Raw genomic sequence first — 12,903 nt, 5'->3', positions numbered from 1 at the left:
AGGGCCTAGCCTTTAATACCAATTGCATTGTTATCATAGTAAGTACTATTTACTGAGCATCTATATAGTGGATATTACTTAAACTTTATAGATGAAAAAATTGAGGCTTGGAGAAGTTAATTGTCAATGGTCACACAGCTTCTAAGTATTGGACTGCAATTTCAGACCAGAGATCATACTGTTTCTACTCGATTTCCTTTTAAAGAAGCCTTTTTAAATTCATCCAGAGGCCTCCTCCTCATGCTCATCTCTTAAAATCTTTCTCTCTCAGACACCTCTCACTGGCATCTCTTTAACCTCAGAAGTAGTAACCAGTTTAAAGGAGCATTACTGGGAGACTGGCTTTGAAAAAGATATTTAAGTAAAACATATCCAACAGGGGTAGGAGGACTCTGCTTAAGGTCCCAAGAGTCATCCCTCAAGGGGATTCAGAGGATTCATGGATATTGTCCTATGAGCATTCCACCATTTCTTTCTCCCAAGCCCCTCCCATTACCTCCATGGAGCCAGCTTTTCGGTTACGAATGAGGGGTGATCTCCTTGGGAGGCCAGGACCCTCAGAGGGCTGGGGTGAAGTCTGCAATGCACGGTCTGGCTCATCTGATGCCTTCCTTGGGCACAGGTTCTCCATGCTGCCTTGGTCGGTTTTCATCTCCTCATTCTATGCAACAACAGGCACAGGAGACGTATTAATGGCTCCCAGGCTCCTGATCTCAGACTTCCCAAACCTTTTACCTCACTGTACTGTTTCCAAGTTTCCCAACCACTTGGTTCCTAAATCTTCCAGTCCCAAATCCCAGCACTCTGACCCACCTCGGAAGAGGCTGGACGGAATCCATAGCCAGTTGGTGCACTGCCTTCTTCCTCGACACCTTTCACTCCAGGGCTGAAGTGCAGCTCCACGTGGAATCGTTCCTCTGATAAAGGATCCTATGGGGCATCACCAGATGAAGGGACAGTTGGAGAAGCTGGATATGGTTGTGGAAGACCAGGCAGGGACAACAGAGAGGAACTCAAGAGAATGTATCCTCCCAGGGCTGAGGTATCAGCGTCTTACTTCATTCTGGGGCTGGTTTATTAGAGCTTCCCTTTAACTATAGTCCAGAGTTACTACAGGATCCTCATTCCCTCACCTCTACTGTTTGAGATTAACTGTTTGGCATGACTTTCCAACTTCCCCTTCTACGACCCTCCGAATCCAACTCCCACAATAATTCAGCTTTGCTGCAGTGCATATAGCAGGACATTTAAAAATATCTTTGTGCAGCCAGATGAAGAAGGTATATGTATAACAATTTTTGAGAGAAAAAAAGAATCATTATAACATGTCCCAAATTCCGTACTCTCTCTAATACCAGAGCTATGTTCTGTGGTATCTCTCTGGCTCAACACCATCCCAAAACACCTTTTCTTTTCCAGTAGGAACCTCTAGATCAGTGGTTCTCAACCTTCCTAATGCCGCAACCCTTTAATACAGTTCCTCATGTTGTGGTGACCCCCAACCATAAAATTATTTTCGTTGCTTCTTCATAACTGTAATTTTGCTACTGTTATGAATCGTAATGTAAATATCTGATATGCAGGATGTATTTTCATTGTTACAAATTGAACATAATTAAAACATAGTGATTAATCACAAAAGCAATATGTAATTATATATTCAATATGTGTTTTCTGATGGTCTTAGGGGACCCCTGTGAAAGGGTCATTCGACCCCCAAAGGGGCTGCGACCCACAGGTTGAGAACCGCTGCTCTAGATGCTCTGTGTCATGCTGTATCTAGGTGCCACACCTGGATGGATTTGACAAATTCTAAGGCTAAACTAGTTTTTTCCTAAAAGAGGATGGAGGAGAAAGAAGGAGCCCTCTCCTCATCCCATCCTGTTAGCTCCTCACCTGTGTGTTGTCCTCATAGAGCATGATGACAATCTGGGTCATGTAGTTGAGCTCCGAGATGGCACTGAGGTAAGCCAAAGCTCGCTGCCATTGTGCATCCTTGGTTTCCTACCGAACACAAAAAGAAGTAAGGCAATGCTTGCCAAGGGAGTCTGGGGATGGGCAGAGGGACAAGAAGACCAAAGAAAGCTTGCAGAGGGAAAAAAAAGCTTGAGGAGGAGAGTAAAAGAATGCTGGAAAAGGATGTTCATAGGCTGAAGGAAGAAGAAAGATCCTTACATCAAGAAGTCCCCCGTAACGGAAGACGTTGAGTAGGGAGTGGACATGGCTTTCACTGGTGAAATAGAGACGTGTTCGAACGTGGCGGCCTGGGGAGAGCACTCCTCGGGAATACCTGAGGTAATAGCTAAGTCACTCACACCATCGAATAATCCGGAAGCTTCCCACCCCTCCACAAACTTCCTCCTCCCCCTCAAAGACTTCATCTCTCCTGTCCATCCCAGTATCCCTTCCTTCTGTTCTTGGTTCCCCAAGCTGTCCCAGTCTGGATTCCCCTAATGGCTCCCCTGACATGCCCCTCCCTCCATCCAGTACCCCTCCCAGCCCTCCCTCACAGGGGATGCAGCTTGTTGACAGACTCATCCTCGTGGGTTCTCTGCAGGTCAAGTAGTATCTTCCGCAACAGTGGAAGACAGAAGCCCACGGCAATTTCCAGTTTCTCCTCCCGACTGATCCCGTACTCCTAGGGGCCATAGGCCAGGAATAAGTATCTCAATGAATCCTGTCTTCCTCTCGCCTCATATTCTCAGGCTCAAGATCAAGCTTGTCTTCACCTCAGGTCTAGGGCTTTTTTCATATCCACCATATTCCCCCTCTCCAGGTTTCTCCTCGGTTAGTCTGCTACACTTACTCAGAGCCAGAGTAGACCCTGAGACTTGTAGCAACTCAACTAATTCCTTCTCTAAGTTTCCTTCCTCTGGTTCCAATACCACCCCTCCCTTCTACCTTTTCTCTCCTTTCTTACCCAATGCCCCTATCCCCAGGTTAGACCCCTTCTATGAGACACACCTGCGGAATGACCACATCAGCCAATGCCTTAGAGAGACGTAGCAACTCTGCTGTGCCTTGAAGTCCCAGACTCGCATTGTGCTGCACATCATACTTGACACAGTCATAGATGTCAGGGATCTTACTGATATCATAGCGTCCACTCTTCTGTCGAAAGTCACGCTCCAGCTTGCTCCAACGCTGTAGCATTAGCTCTAGTGTCTCACTGTGGTAGAGTTGCACGTCTGGAAGGAAGACGGACAGAGAAGCCAAGACTTACCTCTAACAAAAGAGCCTAACAAATCTGAAGCATAACTAGAGAGATGAGGATGTCTTGTCATTTAGGAGAGAGGACACAGGAGTGTCTGAGGAACCCATCCATACCTAAAACCTTGAAGGAAAGACAGTATTCATACCCACCTACAGATTTGGGGTCCTGCATCCGTTCCTGGATCTGGTGAGTAAGGTTTTCAATCAGGGAAAATACCTGATCACAGACCTTTACAGGATTCTGAATGACAGCCATGGAGTTGAATAGGGAAGTGCTTCCAGTTGGAGCCAGCTGTGCGGAATAGAGAGATGAAAAGCAAGCGAGGCTAAGTACCAATTGCCCAGATCCTTGTGAGCTTATTACAGAGATTGCCTGTAAATAATATCTGTTTGTTGAATCACTCCAATGAGCACTCTTAAGATACTAGGCATACCAGGTGTTCTAGAGCCTTCAGATGAGGGAACTGCTCTTTCACATAGTCATTTATGAAGGGTTGATCTTAAAAGTCTTGGAGTCCAGAGGAAATAAAAATAGAATACATGGAAAATGCTGGGGAATAAAGATGAAACTCAAATTCCTCAAAATCTTCACAGAATGTTTTCATGAGTGGGTAATAAAGAGAATATCTCACTAGAGGCCCAATGCACGAAATTCATGCATGGGTAGGGTCCCTTGGCCTGGCTGGTGATCAGGGCAGATCAGCAGGGTGATTGGCAGGGGGTGGGGGGGTGAGGGGGGGCGGGGCGCTGGCACCCGCCTTGGCAGGCCTGGGGCCTGCGGGCAGCTCCCGCATTGAGTGTCTGCCTCCTGGTAATCAGTGAATCAGTGCACGCCACAGCGACCAGTCGTTCCACCAGTTGTTCTGCCGTTCGGTCAACTTGCATATTAGGCTTTTATTATATAGGATTCCTCTACACAAGATGAAAGCTTGAACCCAGAGTAGAGGTGCTGCCTTAGAACTAGGTTCCAACTCAAGCTTTTAGGGCAGTAACAGTCAATGAAGAATGAGGAGAGGGTAAGCAGATGTGGGCGGATTGCACACATTCTACTGAGGGCCTTATGAGTTCCATTCTTGCTAACAAAAAGAAGAAAGAAAGAGAGAAAAGGTGGCTTCATTTTTTGGATTTGACATTGAGCAATGGATTGGAAAATAAAGGAGCAAGGTCCTGCTCTTATCAAGTCCTGCTCAGAGAAGAACACAGAAAACGCAATGTGCTCAGCTACTTAGCTCACTTAATAATCTATAAGAAATGGTTATACAACAGTGTGAATGTACTTAATGCCACTGAACTGTACACTTAAAAGTGGTTAAAGTGGTACTATAATTTAAAGAAATAAATTTTTTAAAAGACTCTATCAGAAATGAGAAATTTTCAGTGGTAGGATGGTGGAAAATCATTGTCTGGCATATGTTCCTCAGTCAAAAGTGGCCTGGATACACAAGAAGGATGACATTGTGTAATGGCATCCACTGTGATTAATACTGTGAAGCAGTATAATGCAGTGGCTAATATCCTGAGCTCTTGAGTTAGACTCCTTGGGTTCATACTAACTGGGTGACCTTGAAAGGTTGCTTAGATTCTTCTGAGCCTAGATTTCCTCATCTGTAAAATGAGGAAAAAGTAGTATAGGTCCACAGTTCTTATGGTGGATTAAAGATGGTCATTAATTCTTTGTCACTTTCCCCTTCCCTTGGATTTAGATTGACCCTGTGACCGCTTGACCAATAAAAGATATCCAAATTATGTTGGGCTAATTCTGGGCCTACAGTTTAAAAAAGCTTGGAAGCTTCTGCTTTGGGGGAGTCCTAAGCTATCATTTAAGAAGTCTAGCTCAGCCGCTGTGGCTCAATGGTTGAGCATTGACCTATGAACCAGTTCAATTCCCGGTCGGGACACATGCCTAGGTTGTGAGCTCAATCCCCAGTAGTGGGGTGTGCAGGAAGCAGCCAATCAAAGATTCTCTCTCCTCATTGATGTTTCTATCTCTCTCTCCCTCTCCCTTCCTCTCAGTGTGTGTATGTATGTATGTATATATATATATATATATATATATATATATATATATATATATGATTTTTTTAAAAAACGAAGTCTGGCTATCATGCTAGAAAAACCATATGGAGAGGAGAGGCCCTGAGACCACTGGGAGAGCGTAAAAAGAGAAAGAGAGCTCAGCCATCCCAGCATCCTAGTCAAGCCTCCAGATGGTTCCAGCTCCAATGTCTGGATAACATCTGGGAAATTTTAGGAGAGACCCCAAGCAAGACTAGTTGAGCCTAGAACTGTGAGACAATGAAATAGTGGTTGTTTTAAGTTACTGAGTTTTGGGATAGTTTGTTATGCAGCAATAAATAATTAAAACATCCTTTCATTCAAAAAACCTTGGGACCAGCTGTGTTTGAAATTGAGAAATTTTAAAACTTTAAGAAGTTAATATAGTGCATATGCTATATGCTTTATAATACTTCCAGCAGGGCATGGGGCATAATCAAATACACTTATGCAGCAAAATATGACTATGTACACTAAATGTGATAAATAGGGATTACAAATACTTATCATGTCAAGTTTTGCTGCCAAATGAATCTTGGTGTCAAACTTATAAAAATTCTTTTGATTTCTGAGAATGTGGATAAGAGATTGTGGACTATACTTATCTCAAAGTGTAAGGATTAAATGAGATAATGTATGGAAAGTATGTACAATAGTACCTGGCACATGGTAACTACAATTACTGTTCACTATTTTTTAGAATTTTAGAAATTTGGGATCAGGGCAGAAAGATAGAGAGCCTGACCTGATCATAATCCTCGGGGCCAAAGGGTGCATCCCGTTGCAAAATATGGTGAAGTTGAGCCTTCACTCGGTGCTGGCAGCTGCTCAAGGAATCACCATCACTGTCCAGGAGACCATTCATGTTGGCACTCTTCACCATTTGTACCAAAATGGGTGTCAGCTCCCCTTCTAGAGCCAAAAGGCCCTGGAGGGCAAGCACAAAGTCTATTAGCTTTCCTTACAGTCTATCATAGTCCCCCTACGCCTAGATCAGGGGTCCTCAAACTACGGCCCGCGGGCCACATGCAAATACAAATATTGTATTTGTTCCCGTTTTGTTTTTTTACTTCAAAATAAAATATGTGCAGTGTGCATAGGAATTTGTTCATAGTTTTTTTTTAAACTATAGTCCAGCCCTTCAAAGGTCTGAGGGACAGTGAACTGGCCCCCTGTTTAAAAAGTTTGAGGACCCCTGGCCTAGATGGTCTGAGAGATCAAATGAGATCTGACTAGGAGAACTGACATATAAGTCAAGGAGCCTAACCTCATTAATTATTCTCAGCGCATTGTCAGTAGTACAGAATGGGGTCAGAACAAGGAGAAACTTCTGAGTCAGCACACAAACACCCTAAATTTCCCAACTAGTTCTCCAAACTCTCTGCTTCTCTACCTAAAGGAAGCTGGGACTGTGGGAGAACTGTAGGGTGCACCTTGGCAAAGGCAGCAGCAGTCATCTGGACGCGGCCCTCATCAGATGCATAGATCTTGAGATCATGGCGGAAAGTGCTATGAAGCCGAAGTAGCCCACAGCCAGGGAAGCCAGCATAGTCACCTGAGGGCAAAGGGAAGGACCAGGGATGCATACCACCAATTCCCATGTGGAAGAAAGATGCTTATTCCCCCTTTAACTTCCCCATTGCCTCAGATCCTTCATTTCCCCCAACTTATCCTCTAATCATTTTATCCCAGCCCTGCTAGGTGTTTATTCCCCCAAACACTCACCCTGCCCTCCAGGGTACATGCAGCGAAAAGCTCGCCCCAGCTCCTCAGCCTGAACACGGCCAGCGGGAGTCAGTTCTCCACCCCACTTCAGTACCAGCAAGAGAGATGGAGCCACAGCCTTCTGCTGTGGATCTGCTGGAATAAAAGGCAGTAAGTAGACCTAGATCTGAGGAAAACACTGGGACCATCTAAATGTTAGGACTTTTGAAGAGCCCAGAAAGGTAATCTGTGGTAGAAGTCATCTAAGGGTTCAAGAACAAGAGATCTGAATGATAACGGAAAGGGGGTATTATATCTTACCTTGCCCCTCATTAGAAGCTTTTACTCCATGAGGATAGTAAGTCAACTGCACCTTCCGGTTGATGCCTGAGAAGTGACCATACCTGCAGGATAAACTCATAGTATGAGTTTCTATTCTAGCCCCCGATTCTCAGTGTTAAGAGGCTCCCTTTTCCTATCCCCTTTCTCACATCTCCAGCACAGACTTCAGCTGCTCTAGTTTCCCAGTCTTCTCCTCGATCTCACCACCTGGTTCTTTCTCCAGTTCAGCCAACAGCAGCCTTGCAATGTCCAGCACCTCCTGAAGGTGGTAATAGGGTATCCGTGAGAAGATCACATCCTGGCCAGGTACCCTTCATCCTGGTCTCTCAGAGGCCCCCAATCTCATACCCTCTCTATCTTCCTCAAAGCACTGCTCCTCCAAGCCAGATTCACCATCTTACCTGTAGCTGTTCGGGCCGCTTTAGTTTTAATTTTCCTGTCTTGTAACCACCATGCTTTTCAAACAGACTAAAAAACCTGAAGAAATAAGGAGAAGCTTCAATATGGGGTGAGACAGTCAAAGCCTCTGAGAGCTGCCCCATCCCCATTTCCCTCACAAAAAAATCTACTTGTCTAAATCAGGGCACTCTTTCTACCTTGGGTGTGTCACTTCCATCTTCATCTTCTGCTTGGGGGTACGATCCCCATGACGAATAATTGCAATGACACAACGAAGTTCCATCCTAAGATAGGGAATGTTTTTAGAGCCTCTCCCACATTTCATCCCACCCCACCTCTCATCATTTCATCCTACTTGACATGTTAAAGAACAGAGGAAAACTGTCTGCGGTTAGGAATATAGGTGAGGTTAAGAAAACTTCCTAGAAGAGACCTAGTCAGAATGCACAGGGTCAGGGAAGTAACTACTGATCTGACTTAGGCGCCTTAAGTAGGTTATTCCAGATTTTTCACTTTTGCTCACATAGTGCCAGATGTGGTAGGGACAATGGGAATGTCCTCGGCCTCTGTGGGGATGGACCATGGGATCTGGAACTGTGGGGCAAGTTCTCGCATTATGGTGTTCCTAGAAGGAGAAACATGAAGAAGCCGTGTGAAAATGAATGAACCAGAACTACACATAGGAATGAAGCTCACAAAAACTAGCACGTTGTAGAAAAATACATAAATAGTCTAAAAGCATGCAAATCCACCACATATTTGTAATAGAAGTATTAATATATGTATGAAATTAACAAAGACAAAATACCTCTGGATGGGAAGAAAGGGGATGTAATTAGTGAGGGGTATGGAGGGGCCTCAACTATATCCTTAACATTTTATTTCTTTTTTTAAATACATTTTTATTGATTTTTAGAGAGTGGAAGGGATGGAGATAGATAGATAGATAGATAGATAGATGATAGATGAGAGAGAAACATCTATCAGCTGCTTCCTGCATGACCTCTACTGGGGATCGAGCCTGCAATGGGGCATGTGCCCTGATTGATAATTGAACCATGACTTCCTGGTTGATGGGCTGATGACGCTCAACCACTGGGCCACAGTGGCCAAGCAATATTTTATTTCTTAAGCTCAATGGTGAATACATGGAAACTTACCATATTCATCATTTCTTATACATTTTTAAATGTTTTAAATATTATGTGATGAATTTTTTAAAAGTCAAGTTGTAAACAGTATTACAATATGATTACTTTTATTACAATAAATATAATTTGTTTATACATGGCAGAAAAACACATACTATTATGCCTAAGACTGTTAACCGTAATTACCTCTGGGTAGTGCAGTGTTGGGAAGGCAAGAGGGCTGAGGAGCCCTTTTTCTATTTTCCTTTTGAAAGCATTTTTATAATATTAAAATAAAAGTAAAAGCTTTTTAACTCTTCTCTAAGCCCATTCTTCCCAGCCCAAACTACTGTGTCCCTTACCCCAGAATCTTGGCACAGTCATCGTAGTATTTCATTGAATTCTTGACAAAACTGAAGCCATTGACATCACATACAAAGGAATGACCATTGGCACGAAGAAGGTCAAAACCACACACTGTTTGCTGCATGCAGGGCAAAGAGGCAAGATGAGAACAATGGAGCCATTTTTTCCTCCCAGATCCCTGCTCCTATCTGTCTCCTTCATTACATAGCACCCCTCACCCCCATAAGCCTTTACCTTAAACGCTACACAGACTTTCCTGGCCACCAGTTTTTCCATGGCAGTCAGCATGACTGGATATCGAATCTCTTTTCCTTCACTGTCTCGTTCGACCTTCCCATCCAAAGCTGGAGATTTTCTGGCTTCAGCATGGGCATAATCTGGCCCCACTGTATATACCTGCAGGTACATAGCATCACTGAGTATGCCCACAGCGCACCCTGTATATGAGAAGACAATATGAGCACTAGATCTGTAGACTAGTTTCAGAGTAAAAACCCAAAAACAAAACAAAAATACACCCTAAATATAAAGAACAAGGAAACTGACACTTTTCTTACTGAGCCCTACTGAAGTATTATTATGAAAGTTTCTCCTAGGGATTCCAGCACTATCATCCTTATTAAGAAATTATTTACTAATTTTATATCATTTTCCATGTCACCCTTGCCCTTGCTGATAGTAACAATTTAAATATCTACTTCCACTGCTGGTTATCTTCACCTGAATATGAAAGCCACTCACATTCACCCTTTATTGTCTACGACACCCTCCACATGCCTCCACTTGCTCCCCAAGCCCCCATCCCACCTAGACATTTAGAGCCTCTTAAATCCCTATATCCACCATAACCTTGACATCTGTGCCATCTGTTGGCATAAACTCCTCATAGATGTATGACCCTGTCTTTCGGACGCTGCTCTCAGGAGAATAAACGCTGCTTCGGCTGCCAATCTTTGGAAGGAAAAGGAAGAAAAAAAGAATGTTGCCTCTACTTTGTCCCCAAATCCTCCAGCTCCCCTCCCCACAACCTCATTCTTGTCCTTCAACTGCTCTGATTCCCCCATACCTTACGGAAGAGGCGCTGGCTTCCTCCTCCAGCGGAGCTGGGGTAGTAGATGTAAACATTGTGGTCCTCTGCACTCACGGGCTTCTCCACAAAGGGCTTGGGGAAGACAGCTCCGTTTACCTCTACCTGGTCTTCCCCTTCTATTAGATTGCACTCTGAAAAGTAGGTATGCAGTCATTCCTAGGGCCTAGAATTGTAGAATACTTCCAACTCCTTTTTCTTCAAGTTTTCATTTTTATTACCCTCAAGTTCCTATGATCACATCTTAGTAATAAATGTGGTAATATCTATATGGTATATAGACATAATAATATCTATATAAGAGATCCAAGGCTGAGTCCAAAGACCCATGGCTCTAACTCTACCCATCTTACCCAATAATAGACAAACATGTAAATTAACTGTCCCTCCACTACACTCACCAGTCAATCAGAAGAGTATGCAAATTAACCCAACAAAGATTGCAGTTAATTTGCATACGTAGGGGCGAAGCGGTGAAGTGAAGACTGAAGGCTCTGTCCAGAGCCCGAAGACTGAAGGCTCCGGGCGGAGCAAAGGCCTGGGTCCCAGGTGCTGGAGGAAAACTGGTGCCGGCAGCCAGGAGAAGGGAAGGCTATTGCACGAATCTCTTCGTGCAACAGGCCTCTAGTAATCTAATAACCAAAGCCTCACTCAGATAGGTGGTACATAGGAGATGTCCAGAGGATGGAGAACTGGGCTAAGTCATAGAAAGCAAGGCAGAGCAGGACTGGACAAGACCAGGTACTCACCCTCAGGCCGGGCAGGGTCACGGTTGAGCACAGCATATCGAGGCAGATCAATACCCTCCTCCTGCAGGATCCGGTACACCTCCCTCCTGTGACCCCCAGGATAAATTAGGTGGGAGAAGTGGGGATGGTTACTATGGGGAAGGGCTAGGGATTTCATATGCTTAAGAACTGGGAATTGCCATGGTTCAGAACTCAAGAGGATATGGTACAAAAATTAAGCATGTTTGTTTGACTCTGCCCCTCCCAGAGTTATCTAAACAGGCATGATCACAGGGCCACCCACCAGTCAACAGAAAGCTATACCTATCCTGGATGTAATACTGCATAGCCAGGTCATTGATAAGAAAGGGGTTTCGAAGCTTGGAGTAAGCAACAGCTTTGTCCAGAGGAAAGCCTGGGATGGAGAAAGTAGAGACCAAAGAAAGAAAGTGAAAGAGACAGAGTGAAAAAACAGCAAGAGAAATACACATATTAAAGCTATTAGTTGCCATTGAGCTACCCTACCCATCCATCCCATCTCTTATCCTCTGTCCAACTTCCCAAATCTAGAGTATCCATCAGAAAAAAATAAAAAAGAACTTATTTTTAGGGTCCTTCAAGATCGTAAGAGTCCTATCTAGTGTTAAAATAAAGAACACATTTGCCTTTTGTTTTTTGTAAAAAAAAAAAAAAGATCGTAAGAGCTGTAGAGCTGTCCTGAGGTTTAAATATGGGCTTTACACTACCTGCAGCAACTCCCCTAAGATGTAGGAAAAACAAACCCCTTTGCACTGCTCTCTCGTGTGTCAGGAAGAACTGAAGGCTTCTTTACTATTTGACAGTAAGAACTTCATTTCCCAGTCCAACATTCCCAACACCATTCCTTCCCATTTCCTTCTCAGACCCTAACCTTTGGAGTGGAAAGAAATGAGGCAGTGGCAGGATGGCCAGTTTTCCACAGGTTCATTGAGGATCACATCTTCTCCCAGGATAATAACAGTCAGGTAGTCAAATCTGCAGAGTCTCTCTAGGATTTGGGTCATTGGCTTGGACTTGGATTTCTTGGTCATAGCACAGATGCCAACAATGATCTGAGGTTCAGGAGGCTACAGAGAGGAAGTGCTGTCAGGAACTCAGGAACTTCCCACCTGGACCATCCCTATCAGGGAACACTATCTCATCTCTCTAGGGCACAGAGTTTCTTGCCAGGACTTTGGACCCAGGGAGTAAAAGTTGTCTCCTAACTTACATCTTAGATTGGGGTGCCTATAGGGATTCCTACTGCTTGCAGAATAGGAGCCTTTCCATAGTAGGCAGAAGAGCCAGAGAACTAGTAACCATGAGACAATAGAGTAGGGGCTTCAAAGGGAGGCAATCCAACCATTCTCCAGTCCTCCTCCTCTTAATCAAGATAGGGCCCGTTTATGAGGGAGTCTATGCATTTGGAAAGAATAGCAAGGTGTCTTCCAAATGGAATCTCAATTCTTTATAACAGGGGTCCCAATACCAAATTACATCATTTTCTCTAGTCTTACCATTTCATCCTCATCATCCTCAAGGAGCTCGCTGTCACTGTCTTCTGTCCTCATGCCTATTCGATGACGGGTGCCCAGCCCCTCATCTCCAGCTCCAAGGAAGAAGTGGGCTGTAGCACTCTCGCTCTCACTGGTCCGAAATGACCACATCCCCGCCGGAGCACCCACTCATCCCGCTCTGCAGTGGAGAGTATCCCATTAGCTCAGAATCCAAGCCCTATGACAGTAGGTAGGGGAATGGGGTGGGGAATGAGGAAATAAGAGGAAACAACTCGGGAATTAGGAGAAACAAACAAAGCTATGGTAAGAAGGATCAACAGGAAAGGACGCACATGGGCTAAGAC

At 44.3% G+C, this 12,903-nt stretch overlaps 1 protein-coding gene across 27 annotated transcripts in view; it reads right to left on the bottom strand.

Moving 5' to 3' along the window:
* Positions 1-12,903, bottom strand: part of PPIP5K1 (diphosphoinositol pentakisphosphate kinase 1) — a 44,358-nt gene that overhangs the window by 26,670 nt on the left and 4,785 nt on the right. For 12 of the 27 annotated variants that reach the window (XM_059703145.1, XM_059703136.1, XM_059703192.1 and 9 more), the window contains 23 exons: positions 12,560-12,737; positions 11,935-12,130; positions 11,349-11,439; positions 11,046-11,131; positions 10,276-10,430; positions 10,059-10,160; positions 9,444-9,605; positions 9,206-9,327; positions 8,237-8,338; positions 7,911-7,997; positions 7,716-7,791; positions 7,464-7,573; positions 7,294-7,376; positions 6,994-7,128; positions 6,702-6,823; positions 6,014-6,196; positions 3,364-3,505; positions 2,965-3,188; positions 2,511-2,638; positions 2,176-2,290; positions 1,897-2,004; positions 814-930; positions 497-661 (listed from right to left, as the gene is read on the bottom strand). In XM_059703145.1, the coding sequence (XP_059559128.1) occupies positions 497-661; positions 814-930; positions 1,897-2,004; positions 2,176-2,290; positions 2,511-2,638; positions 2,965-3,188; positions 3,364-3,505; positions 6,014-6,196; positions 6,702-6,823; positions 6,994-7,128; positions 7,294-7,376; positions 7,464-7,573; positions 7,716-7,791; positions 7,911-7,997; positions 8,237-8,338; positions 9,206-9,327; positions 9,444-9,605; positions 10,059-10,160; positions 10,276-10,430; positions 11,046-11,131; positions 11,349-11,439; positions 11,935-12,130; positions 12,560-12,709 (2,961 nt within the window). In that variant the 5' untranslated portion in view covers positions 12,710-12,737. Of the gene's footprint in view, positions 1-496; positions 662-813; positions 931-1,896; positions 2,005-2,175; positions 2,291-2,510; positions 2,639-2,964; positions 3,189-3,363; positions 3,506-6,013; positions 6,197-6,701; positions 6,824-6,993; positions 7,129-7,293; positions 7,377-7,463; positions 7,574-7,715; positions 7,792-7,910; positions 7,998-8,236; positions 8,339-9,205; positions 9,328-9,443; positions 9,647-10,058; positions 10,161-10,275; positions 10,431-11,045; positions 11,132-11,348; positions 11,440-11,934; positions 12,131-12,559; positions 12,777-12,903 lie in introns of those variants that run through there. The other 15 variants (XM_059703175.1, XM_059703202.1, XM_059703222.1 and 12 more) reach the window with 6 other exon arrangements.

The sequence above is a fragment of the Myotis daubentonii genome, chromosome 1 (assembly GCF_963259705.1).
Source record: "Myotis daubentonii chromosome 1, mMyoDau2.1, whole genome shotgun sequence".
Taxonomy (NCBI): Eukaryota; Metazoa; Chordata; class Mammalia; order Chiroptera; family Vespertilionidae; genus Myotis; species Myotis daubentonii.
The sequence above is the reverse complement of the archived record's forward strand: the minus strand, read 5'-3'. Positions and strand labels throughout refer to the sequence as shown.